Source organism: Micrasema longulum, unplaced genomic scaffold (genome assembly GCF_059751315.1).
Source record: "Micrasema longulum isolate JH-2025_06_02 unplaced genomic scaffold, ASM5975131v1 h1tg001318l, whole genome shotgun sequence".
Lineage (NCBI taxonomy): Eukaryota > Metazoa > Arthropoda > Insecta > Trichoptera > Brachycentridae > Micrasema > Micrasema longulum.
The window spans coordinates 13,219-39,759 of NW_028278505.1; the positions used below are offsets into that span (position 1 = coordinate 13,219).

Genomic DNA, 26,541 nt, shown 5'->3' on the forward strand with positions numbered 1-26,541 from the left:
TTAAATGGGATATAAAAATTAGAAAATTGTGTAAGCAATTAAGAGCAATAAGTAACTGAATGTACATATTAAAATTTTATGTCCCTGTTAAAACTTTACGAATTATTTATTTATATCTCTCAGAATCAATTATACGATACGCCATAACTTCCTGGGGGTTATCAAGTGAAACTAATATTAATTTTATTCAAACTTTGCAAAATTCTATGATCAAATTGCTACTACATAAAAATGTATACCGCCAGAGACACAATATTTCAATATCATTGATGTATAAATATGTAAATAAATTATCAATTAGGGCTCCACTTTGGTATAACTTAATTTCCTGCGTCGCACTCCGAGTATAAACACAAGTTGGTACATGATTACAACACCAGGTTTACTAGTATGGAAGGGTTAGCGGTTCCTAGATATTGCAATATATATGGCAAAAGGACATTGCAATACAGTCTGAAATATTTAACATCTTACCAAAAAATATTAAAAATAATAAATCATTTTTTAAGTTAAATACAGGAGTGAGACGTATGCTCAAATAATGGTTGATCAAAAAAAGATTTTTGTATTAGTGATAGTTTTCAGTTTTTAATAAAATTTCAAGTAAAATTATTATTTATGAAGGTTAAATGTGAATAATCGAAGCAATTTATAAGAACCTGCTGACGAGTTGTATGTATACAACTCACCGGGACTTTAATTTAAATTTATTATATAAATATAAAAATAAAAAATAGTTTTAAAAAATATAATATATATAAATATTTTAAATTTCTATAATTCCTTTTACCCTTTTCTTGGTTGAGTGAGTTTAATTATTTTTCCTTTTATAATTCTGTTAATGTTTTAACTTTTTAAATAAAAATAAATACAGAAAAAGAGGTTTTCTTAATCATTATTTGGGCTCTGTAACAAGCCCACGTGATTAAAAGAACGCCATGCACTCGAACAACGATTAAAAATTGCGGAATAAAAATGAATGTTTGGTTCGTTAAACGTATAGGGCTCTTAATGAAACAATGAATACCTGACAAGTTTGGCGACATCATTATTTTCGGAAATGGTCTTTTTGATTGGCCTACGTGATATTGTGATTGAATGCCATTAGATTATTTCCCATGGGGCTTCGTTGAATTCGCAGTGTACGGAAACAAAACAACTATTTTCGAAGCATTGGAAGCAAGAATGAAGGCTGGGTTACATTGTAATGCCGTGTTGCGAATCGGTGTGACGCCACGGCACACCACATAAAAACTGTGTTTTTCTGGCCATAAAAACATTTAGTACTGTTTGGTGCCAAAATACGGCGTTTATTGGCAAAAAATTGAAGTGCACACTTGCATTACAAAAATAAAAAAAAATAAAAACAAGTCATTCTTCTTTGCTTAGATCGGTTGATCTATTATTGGCTAGTGGGCGATTCCTAAGACGCTGAGTTTCAGCTGTTTTTCCATCTCTTTGGTCGTCTTCCGGGCAGACAGTGACCAGCTGGGATTTCATGGGCAACAGTAAAGGAGATTCCGGAGTTGTTCATTCTATTGACGTGGTCTCTCCAGAATCTTCTCCTTGTCTCGGGTATCGCAAGTCCGTCTGATTTCTTGATTCCAGGTTCTGTCATTGACAGTTTTTCCTGCTATTGTCTACTTTATCTCTAACGTTCTGAGCAGATTTTTCTCACTGTATCTGCCCTCGTCTCTACTGATAGGTCATGATTGGTCTGACGCACTTTTTGTATATACGGGTTTATTGTGCCATATAATATTTCTTAGGCATTCAGATGAAACCGAAGCTTTATTAATTTATCCCCTTACTTCAACGTATGGGCTACTGTGGCTCGAGATTTTAACACCTACATATTTAAAAGTGATGACCTGTCCACTATCTTATCATCTTTCATCAGTTAGCATCTCTAAGGGTACTAAGATACAGTTAAGTTTTTTAGTTTTACTGACTGAGATGCTCATATTAAGTTTCTGCGATGCTAAATAATACTTGTTTAACATGCGTTGTAAATATCAATATGTGTATTTTAGTAAGTTTATATTTTATTTGTCTGTTTCTTCTTTTGACTTGTAAATTATTACTATAAATAACAACGTAATTGTCTAGTTTGGCAGGGGTGTGTACCCTTGTTAGCTGGGCAAAGTGTGCAGAAAAATTATGTTATCTGATAAAATGTATTTATAAATAAAATAAAAAAATATATAAAAAATCATTTTCTGATTCTGTCTCTATTGTTGCATCATCTGCTAAGCATGTGATGTTCATGACTTTATCTCCCATTTTACAAATTTTGGACAAAGTTACAACCTTGTCCAAAATTTGCCACTTCCTCCGTGATCTTGTAGAAAGGTAAATTGAATAAACTAAAAAAATAAGTAAATGACGTGTAAAATTGCAATAAATTATTTCTAGCAGCTTCACTGGATACAAATATACATATTTTTAGGCTGTTTAAATATATATATATATACATGCACACGATACTATAAAGAATATAACTGTATTTAAATAAAAATTTAAAAACAGAGATGAAGAACATTTTCAAGAAGGTAATAAAGAAGTCTAGGCATCTACAGGGCTTACGCTCTGTAATTGGCTGGTTTAAGAGGCCACTTTACACATACTGTGTAACATTTAAAACTCTGTCCAGATTTGAGCATCTATATCCATTCAATTCTTTCATCTGTTAGTGTTTGTGAAGTCAAAGAGCTAAAACCTTTTTTTATGCGAGTGAGATTCGCGTCATTGAATTATTTCACCTACATACGAAGAAACGCCTGAAAATTTTATTTTTGTCAATGTCAAACTGGATAAATAAAATAAAGTAAAATAAATTAAAAAAAAAAAACAACATTGAAGCGATATGCGCCAGATAGCTCCTCAACACACCGCACTTGTCCAAAAATTACACCTACAGAATATGCTACTTTACTGCTAGTCAGGAAAGGTATGATTTTTAATAATAAAAGTGAATTATCGTAACTTTGAACACAATGAAAATAAAGAAAATCGTCATTTTATTTACTTCTTTTATTTAAACTTTAAACTGTCTTGCAAAATATCCGATGTATTTATTTTCTGGGTATGACAACAGACTTACCAAGTTTTGCCGCCACATGATATTGTTTGTAAATAAGGAGAAAATCTTTACAAAATAAGTCAAATCAGCTCGTACCGCCAGAACAGAAAACGCCATGATTCATTTTTTGCGTGTATTTGATTCGAAGCTTAAATGGAAATTAAAACACATTACCAACCCAACAAAGGTCCTCGTGGTACATAGTTTGAGTGAGTGTTTTCTATTCCTTGAGTGAAGTACTCGTTCTGTCCCTTCTGTTTCCTAAGTGGTTCTCAAGGCGGGATAAAGTAGTCTTGAAAATATTTCTCGTTTCTTCTAAAGAGCCCCTTTACACGACATTTTAAGAACAGGACGACAAATAATGTATTATTATATATTTATTCATTTTCTAATGTTTATAAACACATTTTTTTATGCTTTTTAGTCGGATTATTATTAAAAGCAATATCTTCCGACTAACTAAAAACAGACTGTTAATGTTTCTTTCATTTGTACTTTTTAATATTAAAAACTCAAAATTTAATTATAATAGTCATATAGAAAAAATAATTAACAAGGCATACAAAATGACGGGATTTATCATGCGGCTGTGTAAATCTTTTAAAACTTACGTACATTTATAACGATATATATAACATACGTACGCCCCCATCTTGAATATTGCACTGCCATCTGGTCCCCGGTTTATAAATTATATATCAATAGAATTAAGAGTGTTAAAAAAAATCCTGAAACAAGTAGAATACAAACTTCATTCGCATTTTTCAAATTACAAAGCATCTTTAAAATTTCATAACCTTAATTCATAAGCACACGGCAGAAATATTTTCGATCCGATCCTGCTTTACAAAATTGTAAATAATAAATTCGATTCTCCAGAACTAACTCATCTACTTGCTTATGTGTCCCCTCTAGACTAACTAGACTCTCTGATATTTTCTATATTCGTAACAATAAAACTAATCATCGGAAACATTCTACGATCCGTCGTATATGTGAAGCATTTAACAATAATTTTCTTGAAAGTCTTGATATATTTAACACTCCACATAATAGGCTTGACTTAGAATAACAGAGAATAGACGTTTTGTCTCTTTTCTTCCTCTTAATCATGAAATCAAATGCAATTTTCCAGTCCTACTTTCCTTTAATCATCCTTCACCACACCTTATCAATTTCCTTATTTTCCTTCCCACTATCTCCTGGTTTTATCCATATTTATTTTGTTTTAATGTAAAGTATATTTATTATTTTTATAGTTTAAACTTTCAACCTTCGTCACTTTATTGCAGTATAATTAAGTGATAACATATAATTGGATGGCAGGCCCTACTATGTATACATTTTTTTTAGTTCTTATTTATATATATCAAACTTCTACATATGTTTGTATTCGAAATAAATGAATACAAAAATAAAATATTATCCTATGCGATAAGGTATATGTTTGTTTAATCACGACTGTTTTGGTAAACAAATAGAGCTTGTTTTGCAATGTATGTTACTATTTTTGTCAAATTCATCGTGATGAGGCGAGGAATACATTGAATGTGGGAGCGGGTAAGAAGTTTGTTAGGAAACACTAAGAATTTCCAGGAGAGTAGAGGAATAAAAAAAATGTGTACATAGTTGCGATATGGAATTAATTTTCATAGACATAATTTACTTATTACACCCAATGGATATTTTAAAAGACAAATGTTTAGATATAAAATTATTTTAAAAGAAAGTAGAAAGACACAATAATATGTAGTAGATATAGTGGAAGTGAAAGCGGGAGAGAGGTGTTTATAATTGAACTTGATTCAGTGATTTAATGAAAGAAGACCACTTGTTATCAAAAAAATCAAGACTGGTATGTTTGTTGGCAGACCTAAGAATTCTGGGCACAGAAGAATAAAAACTACAGTTTTTTTCTGAGATTTCTAGTTGGGATACTTAATTTTATTGCGCTCAGTAGTTCAGGCAAATCAAAGAGTGAGTTGAGAATTTTAAAAAGGACTAGAATTCGGATTCATTTCGACGGTCTTGAAGAGAAGATATATTCCATGTAGTTTCTAACTCATTATACGTATATTCGTCTCTAGATAAGCCCAACCTCCAGCCTATCTTTCTTTAAAATTGATGTTGAACTGATTCAATATTTTTTATGTGAACATCATAATATGGAGGCCAGATAACAGCGGAATACTCTAGGTGTGATAAAAAATAAATAAACATATATGTATTTTGGAAACAAAGTTTAAAAAAAGACCCATGTGTTTTATGGTTGGCTGGCTGATAAACCCGCCAAATAAAACAAACCCAAACGCCAAAGTCCATGTATTTTTTTACCCAGTAAGAATGTTTTAAATGAAATAAATAAATATAACAGTAGGTACTCGTACCTAATTAGAAAAAAAGTTCCTTTGAAAATACATTTTAATTCAGATTTAAATATTAACCGGTAACTATCAGTTAACTAAGATCATTTTTAAAACACCTAACCGTCAGTTATCGTTATCAACGCGCTGGTGGAAATTTGATAGATTATTTAAAAAAACTCGTCCCTAATTTATTATTTTTGTCCCTGTAAATTGCATGCAAATGTATTGTTTTGTTTATATGAAAACCAATGAAATAAGGAACAATAAAAACACAACAAAGTTCGTTATCACATTTTGTTGAAAAGAGGATTGTACAAATTAATATCTGGTGCATTTTCGAACGTAGTTTACAAAATATGAATTTGCATTCAGCGAAGCCTTGGGGAAAAGAAAATGCAATAATTAAAAAAATGGTATGGCAGTTTACTAAGCTCGTGAGAAACTTTTGCAATATTTTTATATTAACAATTTCATCGCAGAGAAATTGTTATTTACTGGTCGGGAATTTCTACGCTCGTGTTTTTATTTACTCTGTTTACTGATGTTAGCTTGTATGATTTTATTTACAGGGAAAGCAATAATTAAATTGTTCAGCGAATAAAATCTGTACCTAAAAGTTGAAAGGCTGGAAGTCACATTTTATGCAAAATTGAGTTATGAATGTAATTTTTTTCATATGCTGAAATTCTATTAATGCCTGCGTGTTCTGTGATGTAATTCACCACTTCGATTGGGCCTCCTAGCCTGTTGTGGTACAATCAAATAAAAAGTAAAAAATAAAAATGTCTTGTAAAGAAAACTTTCTTTGGCAATTATAACAATCTTTGTAATTTTTTTACGTTATAATACATTGGACATTTAATTGAATCTAATTTTGAAGGAATAAAGTTTGTAAAATTGAAATGAAGGACTCGAAACTAAAATTTTATCAAATTATCATAATCGTGACGGAAAATATTTCAAAACAATTTAAATTTTGGGAAGAGTTAGTTTTGTTGATCAGGATTCATGCAAAATTATTTACAAAACAATGAATTATTTGTTCAAATATCAATTATTAGTATTATTACAGTTAATTGTAGATGGTTTTTTTAATTTTTTTTATCCAAACAAAAAAACTAATCAAGTTAAAACTTTATGACAAAAAAAAATTATTTAAAAAAAAAATGATAAGCAAAGGTAAAATCGATGTTAAATGAATTTCGTACAGATAGGCAATTAATATATTACAAAACTATGCTATTTACGTAAACAATTATTTATTCTAAAAAAACACACGTTAAAAACATATTTTTATTTGGTCTAAATGACAAGATTTAGATTTCACAAATTGCCTATTTTTATTTTTATAAAGTAAGACAGCTGAAACCTTTATTGATACGGGTGAGATTCATCTGAATTTTTTACCTATGTATCTACATCCAGTATCTACTAGGTAACGCTTGAAAATTTACTTTTTCTAGGGCCTGTTGATTTTATCAACAAGACAAGAAGACAAAAACGGGATTTTACCCATTAAAGAGCATTTAGAGAATGTTTTAGTGTATAAAATGGCCACTTACCTAAACCAGACAAACATTACTATCCCCGTCCACTCCCAGCATATGGTGTCAGCTGCCAGCTTCTGTGCATTCTCCCAAGTCGGATTTGTCCCCTTTTGTTCTGATATCAACTGCTGACGAACAGTCAGCAATGGACGTCCAGAGCGTCTAGAACCTGATGACTTGTAAAGTAGGCAACCGTGGTTAAAGATCTCAAGAGGCATTACAAATTGCAAATCACTAAATATCGTTCTTATAAAAAAAAAAACTGACACTCTCTCGTATGTCTCTCCGATACAGTGCAAAAAAGACAACTGCATATCGGACCGATTTTATCTAATTAAAATCGACAAAATTGAATTTTCGCTTTCCCGTTTACCGCACCCCAAAACGAAGAAATTGTTGTTTTTTTTTTTTAATAAATTGTATCATTACATTTTATGTTTTGGTACTTTTTCCGATTTTCAAAATCATTTATTATACCGTGCGTCTTATAAAACTCGGAACTTTTTTGGATTTTTAGATGGTCCCAGCTTCCTTAAGAAACAATCGATCTAAAGACAAAACAATAGAGACAAGCCAGTGGTAAATATGTGACGTGTGCAAAATAAATCACTGCTCAAGTACCATAATCCAAGGAGAAAATACAAAAATCCGTTTGTATCAAGAAAAGTCAGACCAGACCGCCTTTCGGAGGAAATTATTTAAAATTATAAAATAATAATCACAAGAGAGATATGATTTTTGAAAGTCTGGTAGAAAGAGTTGTAATAATAGTAAAGATTAAGCGCATGGCAAAAATAAAAGATTCTTAACGCCCTAATTTTTTTATTTTAAATTTTGAAGTAGGGCACACATATTCTTATGTGTGCTATTATAATAACTATGTAACTATGTAAATATATTTAATTAAACAGTTGTCTAACATATATTTTTCAACCTTCCGTTGGAATTTTGTTTTTTTTTCTTCATATCTGGTTTTTCCCATATACTTTTTTAACTGCCTTTTAAGGATTTTTTGTGATTTGGCCTTTTTATAAATGAGAGTCTGATTTCGACTTTTTCTCTGGTATTGCAATCATGTTCATGATTTTTTTTTTTCTAAAACTCTGTGTTTTGTTTTTTTAGAATTAATAATTTTATGGACAAACATCATCGTATTGTAAAATATTATTTGCTTACATGTTAGTACTTTCAATTCATTTTACATCAAATTTGCGATTGTGTCTCAGTTAAAAAAAAAATTCTTATACTTTGTTTTGTGATACGGTAAGTTTGTTTAAATTTTCATGGTTTGATAAAAATAATATTCTGCTACAGTAGTTAATGTGTAGTTGAATAATTTTTTTGTTAATAATTTAGCTTAAATTCTTATTAACATTTTTTAGCATTTTTTATCATTTCCATCTTAGTATTTTGATAAAATGTATGTTTTAATTCCATAACTTTTTAAAAGTGCGTTAACCTTAACTGAGATTTAACGATTTATTTTCAGAAAAATAGCAGTTTACGGGATAAACCCGTTTATATTAGTGCGCTAATCGTGCGCTTTCGTTCAGTTGTTTTTAATTATTGAAAATTCCGGTTTTAAAAAAAAAAACGTTACATATTTAAACATTTGAAATTTTTCAGTCATTACGAGGATCATTATTTTTATGTTCTTCGTGAATTATTTACTATTTTTGACACATTTAATGGGAAAATTTACGCGCGAAATGTGTTTTACAAAAATAAAATGGACGTTGTAAATCCCGGTCGTTAAACACCATAATTTTGCATTTTCGTAAGGAGATCAAAGGATTTTAATTCAAACATCATATTTAATTTGTCTGCCCCGTGGTGTAATAATGAGTCGGGTTGTGGTCCCGTGGCGAGTGTTGCAGACTCATAGATCAGAGGTCCGGGGTTCGAACCCCCCTTTACTCCAACTTGATTTCCATTTTCTAATGGTAAAGTCATTAACAACTCGTTGTAAATGGCCACCAAAATTTAAATATTTGGCTAAGTAAAAAAGAAAATTATTTGTTTTTTGTAAAAAAATATAATTATCTTCCTAATGAACTAAAAACCATTAAAAATAATATATCATTAAATACATTTAAAGTTAATCTAAAGAAATTTTTTGAACTCGTGAAAACACAATTTTAAATTTTAATTATTATGAATGTATTATTGTTTTATGTTTTTTCTTTCTATATCCTTCGTTTTTATTTTTCTTTTTCATGTACTCGTATTTAAAATTATATAAACTCTAACAGTAAAAGACAGTAAGTCACTCTCCAAGCACAAGAGTTAGTCTCTTTTTTTGGAGTTACAGTGATAACATTTACTAGATGTGTAAAAGTAGATATGCTTAGAAATTTACAAAAACATGTACTTTATATGAAATTTATAAATAATAAAAAAAAACAAAAATAAAATAAGGACTAGATTTATTTTTCTTTTGAAAAAAAATAAATAAATGCGTCTGGATCCTAAGGTAAAGATTAAGGATTCGCTATTTAAAAAAAATGTTCCTCCTTTTTTTCCTATATTCAGTTTCAGGTTACTACGATAGTTAAGTTGGTATATTTGAACAATTATTGATTTGATTAGGTGACGTACAAAAATACACTGTTAAGTGTTTTTTTTATTAAATTTCTAACCATAATATTTTGACTAGTTTTTGTTTAACAGAAAATATAATTCATTACTTTTAAAAAACGCAGGTTTATTTTAAAGTTCTTACAAGTAAAGATGGGGTGTAAATCAAACTTCATCAACACGTTCAACATTTATTCAAGGAGCGCTCATTGTTCAACTCCAGTTCAACTGAATGGACGACTCCGTAGGTGTCTGCGATGAATGACTGACTATATACCCCTAAGTGGGTCCCTATTGTCCTACTGTATAGAACAATACCCGGTAATTTGCGGGTGAAATTAACCCTAGACGTTAACCTTCTTGTTTTGAAGGAAATATGCCCGACGCGGCGTGATGTGAATTAAGGTTGAATTCACACTGTAGGTATCTCCGCACGCTTTTTTAACAGTGTTCGGTTTTGACCTTACAACTGTATTTCAGAAAAAACTAGCGGCTGTCAATATTTTACTAATTACAGTCCTCCCTAGAACTCAGTAAAATTTTTGAGTATTTTCTTTCGGCTTAAGAAGTCAATAATTTTTTTGTATTTCTTAGAACTAGACAATTCTGGTTGTGGTTTCTACTGTCGTTGTCATGTTCTTGGCGAACAGGAGTAGGCATTTATCATCTTCTACCCCTCTTTCAAAATTAATGGTGCATAGAGTACTGCACTTTTACACCAAATGCAACGGATAACTGATCAACTGTTACAGAAAGCCAAGGTCGTCTTGAACTTCAGTTCAGTCAGGAGCAGTGAAAAATTTAAAAAAAGCCGCACAAAACCTGTTCCTCTCTACGGATGTAAATCGTGGAACCTCTTTAGGGCCCAACACACCAAAATGCTGAGTTTTGAGAATATATGTCATTAGAAAAATCTTGGGTGCGCAATGGTTTGACTCAAGAAACGAAGATATAAGAGAACGGACGGAGCAAACTCCGTTGATAACTGTCATCAAGCGGAGGCAATACGGTTGTCTGGGCCACATGCTGGAGATGTCTCTCTAGAGTTAAGGCTCTAAGACAATCCTTGCCTACTTTACAAGGCATCAGGGTTTTGACGTCCATGACGTCTGCTGCTGAATGTTCGTTACTAATTCAGGTCAGTACTACGGGATGGAAACCTCACTTGGGAGGATGCACAGGAGCTGGCCGCTGACGGAAATACCAAGAGGCTTTTTAGCCCTATAGGAAGTTGTTGCGTCCGTTCTTAGAGTTCTATATTAATTATAAAACCAAATCAACTTACCTTATTTTCTTCTCCAAGGACTCTTACTTTAAAATCATTTGTTGTTATTTTAAATTTAGTAAAGTGCCAGAATTTTTACTCATACTCACGTATTATGCCGGGAAAATTATTAAAGTTGATTGAAATATTGATAATAATAATCAGCATTTCGTTTTGATCAAGTAGCACATAGCACTGAGAATATCAAAATCAAATGTAAATTTGGTGACAGTTCAGTTGTTATTGGGCTGGAGAGGAAAAAATTGTGACCACAGTAGTATGGTCCCAATATTTAAACTAGGGCTCAGTACGTAGCAATAAATTTAACAAATGGCAAATGTGGCTTAACCAGTGACTAAGGATGTTATCATTTATATATTGTCCAATGTTCATTTTACTTCCTCACGAGATTTTGAGGTAGTAAACTAAATTCCGTGTTTCTCAGCGATTGTATATCCGCTCATATCAGTAATTAAACGCAGTTGTGCAGAAAGCAGCCAGCCATAGAAAAGTGAAACTGAGATAATAGCACTTTTGTGAAAAAGGTGAATAATCGAATCTACACAACAGTTGGAATGTTTTTGACTTTAATAAATGATAAACAATGAATACACTTGTTATTCTACGTTAAAAACAAGAATCTTATTTTTTATTTAACCAGTTGTAATGATTTTTAAAGAACCGTAAGACTTTTATAGTTTTGCGGGTGTTTTCTGCAAATTGAGAAATGCCATTTTTGAGATATATACCATTTTCAAAAGGTAAATAATCACCTAATACAGCTATTTTGTATGAAAGCGGTCTAGCATTTTTTATCAGAACATAAAATTGACCTTGCTGAACCCGATAACGTCAATATCTAATTTTTTGAAAATTATAGGGTGGCTGTTTTCTGCATAACTGCGTTCAATTTATTAATATTTAAATAATTGTTTTACAAACTAATTGTTTACATACAGAAAATGTATGATTTTTTTTCTGCTCTGTTCTTGATAGGACTGTGTTCTCAGTAGAATTGATTTTCAGGTGACTATTACTAACATATTATTAATAATATTTATATGTAGTTCATATTAAATAATACTATGTTGTTTTATATTGTTTACTAACATCTGTATTATTAATTATTATTTTTCTACATTCTTCTAATTTTGAGATTTTTTTTAATATAACCGATGGGAAAAAATGAATTTCTGTTCTCTCTACTTGAATATATGTACGTATGTACTATATGTAAGATTAGTTTTATATGTTTTTATTTTCTTTTTTATATTACTTCATTTTTTATTTTTTGCTACTTTTGTGTAAAATATGTCTGTTTTTTCATATATAAATATCTGTAAAAGCTTACAAGGCGTCGAAATAAATAAATATTAAATGTGCTTAGATATAAATTGTATCAATTTATCTATGGAAGTAAACAATTAATTCATAATGTTCAAATGAATTTACGATCTTTGCGCCAATAATGTTTTTTCGGTTATTTCAATCCAGCCAAAGATTTTCTGTCGGTCCAGTTCGTGTGAATTTGGCGTTATGTAAGTGAACGCAATTTACACTAATTCCGTTGGGAACGCACTACCGGAGTTGATGGGTTATGTTGATGTGGGTGCCAGGGAAGTTGTACGTAGATACACATATACTCGTACATACACGCAAGTTCTAGCAATCAAATTAATTGGCGGTTTGTTGAACACGCCGTAGTCATCCGACACAGTTCGACTTGGGAAACTGGAGGAAATTGCGTGAATGTGCAAAATTAAAGCAAATTATTACAACACGAATCTTATGAAATAATTGAGCCATGATAGCCAAAACATCGTCACCGACAGGAACAATATTTTACGGGAGAACACTTATTTCTTTCAATTTTGTTTGTGTATTTATTAAACTCTTGTGTGGCTGTGATGTCACACTAGTCTGAATCTGATACGAACATCGAATGTTAGATTTGTGAGCACTCTGACAATTTATGAACACATAGAGACAATCAGAATGCATTGAAGATGTTTGTTCTGCGTACTGCCAGGGTTTTCGAATATTTTCGAAAACCCTGGCGTACTGAGAACTCTTTACAACTCCTTGGTGCGAAGTAGACTCGATGATTTGGGGACCACATGAACTGAAAAACTCTCTTATGATAGAGAAAATCCAAAAGAAGTTTCTGAGATATTTCTACATGAGAGAGTCCGGGTATTATTCTTGGCTCTACCCGACCGAGTTTCTCCAGAGTATGCTTGGCTACAGCAGTTTAGAGACTAGAAGGAATGTGTATTTGACTACATATTTTTATCGATTGTTGCGCGGTATGATCGATAATTCTGAAATTATGATGAACATTGGTTTGTATGTTCCTGATAATTACCTAAGATAGCGTCAGCATAGATTGTTTCATATTCCAATATTCAGGACCAACTTGCCTATGGTTATGCCTGTTGGAAGGGCTACCGCTATGCTGAACAACATCGCTCTGGATATTGATCTGTTCCATGTATCCGAAGGGGTTTTCCGGAGCAGGATTCTCCTACTACTTTGATTTGACATGAGTCTCTCTCGTGTATTTTTTTTTCTATTTTTTAATATGTACGTATTGAATATATTTTTGTAATGTATATGTAATATTTAAAATAAATTAATTGAATTGAATAGTCGACATAAGACACAAGATTTGGTTTATCTCTCTTATTTTTTTTAACGATGAATTAGTATTTTTTGTAATCTTCACATGAACATTTTCACACCGGATTTAGAGAGTAAAATTTGTGTAACTACGCTGGATTTATTGGATGGACAAAAAATATTTATTCTTGATACACGAAGAATGAATGTCCGCTAATTCAGTAACACATCTGTATAAGAGAGAGAGCATGAAGATAGAACTCATAACAAGGAAGACAGAGATGCTGTTCTTTGACGTGTGTTGTGTAAAACAGATTCAGTCTTCAGTCGGTTAATGAAAGTGATGGGGGATGCACGAGCGTAATATAGCGGCGTATTTGTGATTTTTATTTTATTTTGCTATGGCAACATACAACTTGGCCTTGTTATAACAAGGCTCAATTGTATGTTTATTTGCATAAATTACGAAAAAGGAATTATTAAACTTATTGTTTTTTTTTTCAATTGTCTGAAATTTAGAATATTCTGTTTTTTACTAGTGGTAACACAATGTTACATCACTGCGCGCAAAGGGATTATTTACCACAGTATTTAAACCCATTCTGCATATTAAACACATAAGTTGATATGGCAGACATACAGTTTATAGTAACACAACCAGGAACGACCCATGCCTGTGAATTTACCCCGATTTGCTAAAAAATCCATGTTGATTCGGAACACAACAAGGTATTTCTATACAGAAAGTTTTAGACTTTCAAGTCTTTCTAAAAAGAAAAAAAACAAAATTGGTCAGTTTTGGGATGCGGAAATCGGGAATACGAGACCTCGATTTTGTCGATTCCTGTTAGGCACAATCAGTCCGACGCAACGTGCAGTTGTCTTTTTTGCTCAAAATATCAATTCATAAAACTCCTCTTCACCGCATATCATCTTAAGCATTTTCAATTTTAGCCCATGAAATATCATTGAATTTTAAAATAATTATATATATCAAATAAAAAAACACCAGTAAAAAGTACTTTTTTATTTTGTCGTATTAATAATAGATTACAACTTTTACACATTTACTTCTTCATTCTTTCCTTTCCCATCGAAATATATATTTATAAATATCTTACAGTTTGAGAAACATGCCCTGTTACAGTTCTGTATACAAATCAGTGTTGGTCAATAGTTATCAACAAAGTCAACTCTTATATTCAACAACAATAAATTTATATTTACAAAATGACACGCGGATTACAATTTTACGTAATTTAAAACAATATGACAACGCTTTGTAAAACTAGTAAAAAGGAAACACTTATGTATTATGTTGAAAAATTGTGAAATTAAAAACCATTTAGGTAAAAAAAACCACAACTAGACAGAAACGAGTCCAAAAATACTTATTTGAAAAAATAAAATTATTTAACACTTTGAGTAAAACTGAGTTGAGTCATTTGTTAGGGTAATTTTTCTGCGCGTGTCGAGAGTCGGTTCGGGATATTGAAGTGGCTTTATTCTGTAATCAATTCATTTCGTAAATTCATTTGTTTCGTATGAAAAGGAACGAGAGCAAAATACTGCGTTAGATTGAGATTGAAATGGCATATGACGAACGAACGAATTTACAAAACGGAATTGTGACATAATAAGCGCGCAGATTTGGTACGCCGCGTTGAAAATTATATTACCACTTTATGTAAAATTTAGAGAATATGTAAAGCATGTCACAGTTTAACAAAATTAGACTTACTGCACATCTAAGATCATCGGAAGAATAATCTCAAGTTTACAGTACCTGTTGTTCTGTTTTGAAACCATCAACAGTATTTAAAACTTTTTGTAGAATTCAAAGACATTTTTAGGCGGCCTCCGTGGTGTAAGGGTCAAGATGCTTGATTCACACACGGAACGTTCCGGGATCGATTCCCGGTGAGAACACAAAAACTTAACGTGATGTTTCTTAAGCTTGCGTGTTCTGTGATGTAATTCACCACTAGAATTGGGACCCTCGCCTGTTGTGGTGCAAAAAAAATCATTTGAATTATCATAAATTAAACTTTTTATTCATTTACACGTAAATCATACATTTTACAATTAAATTCGGATATTTTAGCATAATCAATTCAGTAATAAAGAATAAACATTTTCTATCTGTTCAAAGTGGTTTTAATTTTACAATTTCTGTATTTTAATAAATATTTTGGACTTATTTCTAGTCTAATCAAAAAATTGAATGAATTGTAGTATAATTGTTGCAAAATTAATGTAAATAGTATTTCTAAATCATATTTGATAAAAATTAACATTAAAATAAATAAAAAGTGTGCAAAAAAGTTTGTGTCATGATATAAAGTAGCAACTAAATATTACCAAAAAAATTATAAAATAGATCATCAAATAGATAAAATACTGTCGAAAAACATACAAAACACCAACAATAATAAACTAATTAATTTGATAAAGTTTTAAACACACTTTCATGAATTTTTCATCTAATTGTATTACACCATTGAGTCAAGTAGACAGTTAATGTACGAAATATGAGTTATGATGTAGATTTAATTTATTTATAATATGGACACAGATTAAAATAGGTAAGTCTATTAATTTAATAGTAGAAAAAACTAAATTTAATAATTTATTTACATTAACCCTCAAAATAACACCGAATCACGATATATATAATTTTTAATTATCCATTTGATCACTATTTTTGATTTTATTAATGTTGTTCATTGGATAATCATAAGATGTTTTTAAATTAAATCGATATAAAAACAAATATTGTAAAACAAATAATATTTAAAAAAATAATAATATGTTGAAACATTGCTAAAAACGTGTTGAAACCATAGAATTGTAATACACCAGAAAGCGCGAAGACCCGACATCCCGCCTGCGCCCATGCGTGAAGTGGACTCGTATTATTGGCAGACCGTGAACAATATACACAAATACAAGATAATTTTGTGTTATGTTATATTTTACCGACTGGACAGTAAAAGAAAACAGGTACTTTTATGAGGCAAACGTAAAAAAATTCATTTAATAGTCATTTGGTAAATAAGTAAATTAATACCGTTTAATATTAAACTAAGACTTTATTAATAATTTTCTATTGAAAGCCGGGTAAAAAATTAGACTAAGGTCAAAGCACCAGTAAATGACCACCCCCCAGTAAATGACCATTGGTTAATAAAACTATAATAATAATTGCTACATATGTCAAGTCAAAAAACTTTTAACACTAGAAACTATGACAAAATCAGTAGGCGGACACATCTTTTCGTAAGAAACAAATCCTTCAGTTTTAAACTGTGAGTTGTCAAAAGGTAATAGTGCGTCTTCCCATTATTGTTATGAGATTGATTGTATTTTTATAAAGAAAGGTGTGATAAGTATTTTATTTGATGCTTTTTCTTATGCAATTCTTTGAATATATCGGTATTCTAATGTGTGAGGGTGTTTTATAATATTATGATGTAACTCAATCTTAGAATTATTTTTACTGGAGAAGTAGTGGTCATTCACAGGTGATTCTGCTATTTTTTTAGAGTAATATTAATTATTACTCGTATTTCAATAAAACGGTAAAAGTACTTAGAAAAATTGAAGCTCGCTTCTTACACATGAAATGGTATTACCGTATTTCCTTTTAATCCCAGCAGTTTTTTGACACTTGCAAACGACACAACATGGAAAATTTGAATTTAAATCGGCAGTTGCGCACTAAACGACGTCTACACATGGCTAAATCGTAATATTATGCATTTGTGAGTTGTATAGTCGGAATCAGCCTGATGTGCGTATGCAGTTTCTGGACTATTCTAATTTTATGGTTGAAACATTAGTTTAAAGCAAGTTAAAACATGTTTCATCTTCTAATCAAACTGTATTTAAAAGTTGTGTAATTCTTTCAATTAATATAATTTTACTACCACTTATGAACATTTTTAAAATACCAAGAGTAATTAAGTATTTCTACTAACTCAATATTAAAGCTCTTTTTCAGATTTTCAAGAAGGTCTTTAGAAATTTATATCTACACCTTTTGTTTTTTATGCTCCTGACTCAGCTTATATTTTTTTCAAAGTCTCACGTTTAGCACAAATTATGTTTTAATTTATTAATTGTTAATTCGTCATTATATTTACGGAAGTGTTTTGTAATAAAAATTATGTGAGATTTTATGAGATTTCTGATTATAAATCAATTACATTTCGTTAATAAAATGAAAAAAAAATTCATCGAGGAAACAACATAAATAATAGAGTATTTTAACAGAACAAAGTAAATTTTTAAAACTGATACATAAGTAATAGCAAAATTAGATAACACTGTTGTAAGTGAAAAAAATATTCAAATTACCAACATTAAAAATCACATTTACATTGAGTTACATTTAAAAGCCCATTGGACTGCACCATTTATTTAAGTATAAAAATCATTTAGCCTAAGTAACGCCTTGTATTTTAGAAAATAAAAATTGGTACAATTATCAATAATATTAATTATTTAGCTATCTATACAGTGGATAAGGCGCTATGTCCTGGTTACAAGGGTTGTTTCTTCATTATCACTGAAGCCTTCGGGGTCCAGTGAGGCTTCGCTCTCCACCAACAGAACCTTCTTCTCCAACAGCAAGGAACCCTGGCTCTCTTCCTGGGACGGAAGGCGGGCATAACTCACCCCTCTATTGCCAGGGGTCGAAGGCTTTGATCGCTTCTGAAAATGAAAAGGAAATTTGTTGAATGTTTATGTTGAAAACCAGTAGATGAGAATTGCCAATACTCAATTTCAAGATTAAACGCATGTGCATTTTGGAAGTCACCCAAGTTTGTTTGATAATTTAAAATACCATAAATGTTATTTATCGGATTTTTAAAAATGGTATTTTACAAAAATTACATAAAATTCGTTTTTGCTACCGGTTGTGTTGTAATAGCAATACGATCATGGGGAAGAATAACAGATTCAACTTACGTCTGTTATACAAATAAGCAAACACATGATGCAAAAACTATGAAAACTACTGTTTACTGAGTTGAATAAGATTGAAATTGCTGTATTTGAAATTGACATTGAAAAAAGCAACATGATTTAAAAAATCCAATGCTTTTAGTATAAACGAAGCCGATAGAATGACCCTTGGTCTTTAACTCTCAAAAGACTATGATAAATAACTCCTTTGCGTGCTGTGGTGAAACATCGTGTTAATAAAAGCAAAAAACAATATTCTAATGTTCAGAAATTCAAAAAAAAAAAAACATAAAGACATACTTTTCAATAATTTGTTTTCCATTATTTATAAAAATTAACATTTTATGTAGCCCTGTTATGGAAAAATTAATTAAAACCTATAAATACGCCGGTCATCTCCTATCACTTGTCCGTTCAGACATTTGAAAAAAAAAGCATGGAGACATACTGTTTAATAATTATTTTTTCATACTTTATGCAAATAAACATATATAATTTAGCCCCGTTATAGCAAAATAAATTTAAAATCATAAATACGCCGCTCATATTACGCGGCTTCACATGACACCCGCAAGAGCCTTTTTGTCTTCCTTGTTTTGAGTTCTATCTTCATGCTCCCTCTTAAACAGATGTCTTGCTGAATTAGCCGACAAGAATTTTTTTTCTTCTGTTAACATCCAGCATAGTTATACACATTTTACTTTCTAAAACCGGTGTGAAAATGTCAATTTGAAGATAACCAAAAATATGATTCCATCATTTAAAAAAATTAGAGAGATATATCAAGTCTTGTATTCTATGTCAACTAGTGTGACATCACGGCCACACAAGAGTTAAGGGTTTCTTACATGGAATTTTTCTCCGTTGAGTCAAAAACTCTCGTCCAGGTTTTCTATTAACATATATATCCAAAATATTTAAATGAATCTAAAATTTTGATTTAATTATTTCAAGTGGATTGAATATCAGTTAAATTTGTAAATTTACAAGTGTTAAAATGATATCATTTTTTACAAACACCACTCAAAAATAGTCTTACGATCTATTTAAATTTATACAAAACATGCTTTTCTTAGACGTTTTAAGATCCAAAATTACTCATTACAGGTATATCTTTTTGATTAATTTTCATAACCAATACGTTATATATTTTTTTGTTGTTAGCAAAAGAATAAACATAATTAATTAAAGAAATAATAATTATTCCCACGAGGTACAGAAACCACAAACTAAATTGATGATCCTGGAGTTACTTCAATTATTTTGCTAGATATTTACGTTTATATTTTCGTTATAACAAATAAATCAAAGTTAGCCCATGTGGGCAGGTAAGATAAAATAAAATAACTCGATAAATAAGGATAAAGTGATTTTTCAAGCTTGATAAAGGGAAAATTTAATATTTGTGTATCTCAAAAATCTACAACTTATGATTGATAATATAAAAGTGGCAGGAAAATAAATATGAATTGATTGATTGAGGCGTCAAAGATTTTTATTAGATTTAAGAAAATATTACGGCCAAATAAATTTCTTTTGTAAAATATTAGTTATACGGCTTCTAAACTTAACTGTTTTAGATATATTTTTCTGAAAGTAAATTTATAATTTTATATACTTGTTTCGGGTTGTGAGGTCACGTGGAAATGTGTTGATGATTCAAAGATCAGAAGTTCGAACCCCACATGATAATAATGGGATTCCATTTTTTTATTACCGCAAAATTACCACCCAATAAAAAATATGAATAAATAAATACTGATAAAACCTTCTAAATGATAAAGTTTGAGAAAACAAGTTGTAAATGCAGTTGTATGTCATTGTTAGAGCTTTATCAATTGAAAACATTTTTTTAAAAAAAAACTTAAGCATTGGTTTATTACTAAGTATTTAAAAAAGCTTTTACTATTGAAAACTATTAATTAATTTTTTTTCGGTTCTCATCCATTGAAACAATTTAAATGAACTAAGATGGTTTTATAAGTATATATTATGCTAAAAATTTAAAGTGATTTTTCATCAGTACAGTCAATTTAGAGGTTTTTGCCAATATACTGATGATATTATATATTAATTTTTAAAATAATACGAAAGCAATATATATTTAAATATGCAGATGAATTCAAGCGAATAGGTATAATACAAGTATAAAAATGCATTTTTCTGACTAGCTAAAAAAACGTCCTGATGAAAAAAATGGTACATCTTGAAACCGGTATACATAGAAAAGTCAATAAGTGGTTACATACAAATATTTATTTAAAAAAAAACGCTACATTCTGATATCAGAATGCATCCGAATTGCAAAATAATAAAAAAAACTAATAAAAATATAACCATAATCCTAAACAATACTTACACAAATAGGATAGTAATATTTATATAAAATTATTTATCATTAGCCTACGATTTTATGTGACGTTTACGTTTAATTTTGTAGTAATAATATTTTAACGTCACAATAACTCTTCAAATACTGATTTAAAAAATCTCACATTCGATACTATTTCCGGGGTATGTTTTATTTGTTGTTTCATTAAAGCGTATATGTATTCTTTAACTTTCTCATACTTATAATTAAGAGCCAAAATCACTTGCAAGCGAATTGAGTCGAACGTATGAAAAAAAGGATCAGGTTTCCATTTACACAGAATGCGAAGTCGAAAAATTCAATTTTATAAAGTACCAAATTTATTTATTTATTTATTAACGGACATTGTCCATGTATACAATTTATAAGGTTTAAATATTACAATAAAAGAATAGTTTAAAACATTTAAAGAAAAAAGAAAGAAGCATTGACAAACATAAGGGACATCGAGACAAGATCTGGACTATTTATTTAGTGCTCGTTTAAATCGTTGTAAACTTAAACCAAAAAAGTCCAGATCCTGTCTTGAGTTAACAATACGACAAAGGCGGGTCATTGGAGAATTTGGGCCATAGTTTGTTATATGCTGATCGATGAACAGTACTTCATTGTTTCTCAATCTACGAGTCAGAATATGGAATTTTACTTGTCCCAGTAATGATGGAACATCGATTATACCATTTAGTATGCCGAACATATATATGGAGTCAATATTAGTTCTACGTTTTTGTAGACTAGAAATATTTAACATTGACTCTATTTCAGCATAAGAATAATTATCTCTCTCTAGTCCAAGCATCCACGCTATTTTTCGAAGCAAGCGATGTTGGACTGATTCAATGTGATTTATGCGATTGACATAGAATGGAGACCAGACCACTGAGGCATATTCAAGATTTGAACACATTGTTGACATTGTGTGTTCAATAATTTAAAACTGGCATATGTTTCATGTTATTATCAGAGCACATATTAAAATGTTTATGTGTATACTAATTCAAGATATTTATAAAATAAAATCCCTTTTTATATGGAATGTTTCGTTATTTTATTTATATAAACGCCCAATGGGCATATTTAAGACATAAAGAAAATTATTACATATAAAAAATTATTGTAAAAGAAAGTAGAAAGACACAACGGCATAAATAATATTTGGTGGTAATAAAAGCAAGAGAGAAGCGTTTCTAATTAAATTTGATTCAGAGATCTAATGAAAAAAGACAACTTGTTATCAAAGAAATCATGACTGGACTGTTTGTTGGCCGACCTAAGAATTTCGGGCATAGAAAAATGAAAACCAAAGTTAATTCTATGTTTATCGGTATGAATACACCTAGTTTTGTCTAAGGTTTCTATTCTAGTTGAAATATTTAATTTTACTGACCTCAGTAGTTCAGGCGCATCAAAGAGTGTGTTGAATATTTTAAATAGGACTAGAAGGTCGAATTTATTTCGACGGTCTTGAAGAGAAGATATATTTAAGTTAGTTTGTAAATCATTATACGCCCATAGGCCCCTCCAGCCTGTTTTCTTACAAATCGATGTTGAACTAATTCAATATTTTTGATGTGAACATCATATTATGGAGACTAGATAACAGAAGAACACTCTAGATGCGGGTGAACTAGGGAACAGAAGAGAGTTTTGTTATTGATCATGTCATTGTCCATATCGTCCACTATTTCTAGATAGTTAAGTGTTTAAAATGAATTACAAGAAATTAGGTTTTCATTTGTTCATTAAGGTTTTTTTGTTTGTTTTTTATATTAAAATATTTATAATGAGAATTTTTTATTGTGTACGTGCTGTGACGTTAAACTAATTTAATCATGTATACCCATGCACAAGCTATGCTTATGTATATTTTCTGTTTTTATTGTGTTTAACGTTATGTTTGTATCCATCTGTGCCATCTTGATGTGCCATATATATATTTTTTTAAAATTATTTTCATGTTTCTGATCCTTTATTTGTGCTAATATATTCATCTCAACACAGGACTTTTAGTCTCATGGAGTTGGAACTTATATATCAAATAATGTGCAATTAGCTTATTTATGTTAATAAATAAATAGTTATAATGTAATTATAAAAAAAACGAAACAGTTATACTGCCGTCATAAAAAAGAAGGAAGCATCTAACATTTTTTTTGAAAATGAGTTAAATTCATATTCGGAATCAGGAAAAAAATACGCATCGACTAAAAATACACCTATCTTCCTCAAATAACCACAACCCAATCATTTTTTCTAATACATGAGACTAAACTGCAAAAAGTCTTGAAGATTACTAAATGTAAAAGGCTGTTTGGACTTTAATAATTATTAAAAACTGTAATCAGTTCAATCAGTAATAATTCTAATAAATACTTATTTTTTCTTCTCTTCCGTTTTTAAAAACATCTGAAATGAATGTACCTACGCGTTTTCAATTAAATTAAAAATCTGCTGGTAATTTCGAAGTAAATTGATTATTAAGTCGGCGTTATTGGTTTGAAAAACAGCTAATAGCCAGTAACGTCTATTTTATTTAGTTGAGTAGAATCAATTGGCATATTAACACTGAAAAAAGACGTTTACTTAATTACTTGATAAAAAGGGCTAGAAACGTCTTTTCATTGAAGAAAAACATATTTCCTTGTAATTTTTTTTACTAAAAAGAAGATAAAAATGATTTTTTTTAAATATGTGACTTTTAAAAATTTTTTTTACATATATTCCGTTGAGGAAAATCTTAATACATACTGTCGCAAAATAATATACTCAATTTTTATAGCATTTTATACACAGCGAATTTTTCAATCTCTGAGTTACAAAATATTTATTTTGTCCGTTTTTTATTTTTTGTAGAAACGTCCTTCTTTCTTATGACGGCAGTAAAGGAGGATAACATTTTCTTTAGTATTTAATATTAAATACAGCAAAATTATGCGCACTAGTGATAAATCGATTTATCGAGTATTAAACTTATGACGTTATTATATCGGAATATATATACTTCTCTAATAGTTCTGTTTACAGTTTCAGGAGGCGTAATGGCTTAACTATGGTGAGTTTGTATCACGTGTTTGTCACATGACTATTATAATTATTGCCTACACCCTTCAGTTGATACTCTTATACAACGTATCTGGGGATATCAGAGTTAGAACTCGAAGTAAATTATATCAAAGGTGATTAAGAGGATTAAGAGATTTAATAAATCAAGTTGTGGAGATGATACATATACCATATGAATACTACCTTGACTAAGTCCAAATCCATGTGGACGAGAACTGGATTTAACCCCTAGGGATTTGTCAACGATAAATAATTATGAACTTAATATTAAATCAAACACTGATTTGAGTCAACGTATTTTATATATATTTTTAGTAAATATTTTCTAAAATATTTTTTATAGACGTTTACTAATTTGCTAATTATTTTAATTACTTATCAAGTGAACTTATGTGAAGTAATGCAGAAAGCAGTCAGTCCAATATTTAAAAAATAATATATTTATTTATTTATTAATTTACACACCCTACGTGCTTTAACATATATTAGAAATACATTTGAGTGCAGCAATGAAACATAAGTATGTACACAAGTTAAAGTTAAAGATAACATAAGAATAACTATTAGATACAATAATAAGTAAAAATAAGGAAATGTACCAACATATGTAGGTATATGGGTACATGGAAAAATATTTAATAAATTTACATATGAAAACACACTCACACACATACACATGCATACATACAAACACATATACATACATATGCATACATACACACACATATGCATACATGCATATATATTCATACACATACACACATATTGATGTTATCGGGTGCAGGAATGTCAATTCTATGTTCTGCTAAAAATAGTCAGGCCCCTTTCATACAAAAAATATAATTACCTACTGAAATTAGTGTTGATCACAAAAACGACCGTTTTCAGTTAGCTGAAATATTTTTTAGAGTTAGTAATTGAAAAAAAAACATAATTTTTCAGGCATTTTAAACGTAAATGGACGTAAAATAGTACATTTGTGGTAAAACCGAAGACGAACCTCGGACTTAATGATCCGGAGTCCACGACTCTTTCATTGTATCACAAACCATCTCGAAATCATAAAAATATCACGAAAACTATTGATGAATGTTTTTTCTAAGAAAATTTTTCCAAAAAAATAAAACAAGAAATAAAATTCACGAGGGATGAAAAGATCTCAATCTTGTTTTGAGTTACAAAGGACAACGATGAGATGATTAATGTTCGGAAAATATCGAGATGTCGCCATTATCGGGCGGGTTGATATTTATTTCTTAACTATTAGGTTTATTACACATTTTTCGTAAACCCGCTAAAGACCAGCCGTCATCGCGTGAAAATAGACCCGGTAAAGATACGCGTAGCTTGACACTAATATTCAAACCGGTATTAAAATGACAGGTGAGATAATGATAAATGACACGTGACACCTCAAACACAAATTTGATGTCGCCGTTTTGTAAAGCGGTATTATGGTGCGTGTGAAAAGGGTTAAATACAAGTATCATTTACCATAGTGAATTAACGATATTTTTTTTTTACGGTTTTTATACATACGATATTTGATTATAATTAGAAGGTTAGTATTACGTTGACACTTTTTGATACCCGAAAATTATTTTGAGTGATTTTTTTTTGCTTTATACATAGATAAACTCTTGTGTGGCTGTGATCCCACACTAGTTTACATACGATAAAATATTTTATAAATATCTCTCATTTTTAAAAATGATAAAATTGTATTTTTGCTACCCTAATTTGAAGTGAAAATGTCTACTTAGACATTTCCGGTGTGAAAAGTTAAATTTGTATAACTATGCTGGTTTTTAATACGAAAATGTTTATCCTTGATACGCGAAGAATAAATGTGACACCAATAAAGCAATAAATCTGCATAAGAGAGAGTACAAATAAAGAACTCATAACAAGAAAGACAGAGACGCTGTTTTGTTGCCGGTGTTCGTGAGAAAATAAATTTAGTCTGTCAATACAGTATGAGGAATGCACGCACGCACGTAAGATGACCGGCGTATTTATGATTTTTTACTATAACAGGGTTGAATATGTTTATTTTTATAAATTATGGAAAAAGAATTTCTAAACAGTATGTCTCCATTTTTTTTTTTCAAATTACTTAACTTTAGAATATTCTGTCATTTGTAATTGTAATGCATTTATTTACATAGTTGTAGAAATAAAATTTGAACAACTAGTCATGGCTTAACTAATAAACAATAAATATACAAAAATAATTTTAAAAACAAAACATTATTATAAAATCCAAACGCTTTCCAAAGACACTCTATCTACCAACGTGGTTTTTAATTTTTAAAAGACTGTGGTAAATAATCCCTTTGCGCGCGGTGATGTAACATCGTAAAACTTTACCACAAGTAAAAAATGGAATATTCTAAAGTTTTTTTTTGTTTATTTTTCCATAGATATATTTTTATAGAATTTTAATTACAAATATACACTTAAATACATCTAAAAGGCTATAACAAAATTTGGAAAAAAATGGCCACAAAGACTTCAGTGTCTGAGCGTAAGCCATTCCTTTTTTAATGATTTATAAGTCTGTAGTACATGAATATGGTATGATATGACCATGAACAAAATAAATCATGATTAACATACGCTGATAGAACAAAAACAGGATTTATTTGCAGTATGCCTTTCATTTTAATATTTTTTTTTTT

General features: G+C 30.1%; 1 protein-coding gene across 1 annotated transcript in view; it reads right to left on the reverse strand.

Annotated features, from left to right (window-relative positions):
• Positions 1-14,467: 14,467 nt before the first annotated feature.
• Fur2 (furin-like protease 2) overlaps positions 14,468-26,541 on the reverse strand; it is a 128,282-nt gene continuing 116,208 nt past the window's right edge. The window contains exon 17 of the mRNA XM_088235057.1: positions 14,468-18,171. Within this exon, the coding sequence (XP_088091183.1) occupies positions 17,989-18,171 (183 nt within the window). The 3' untranslated portion in view covers positions 14,468-17,988. The remainder of the gene's footprint in view (positions 18,172-26,541) is intronic.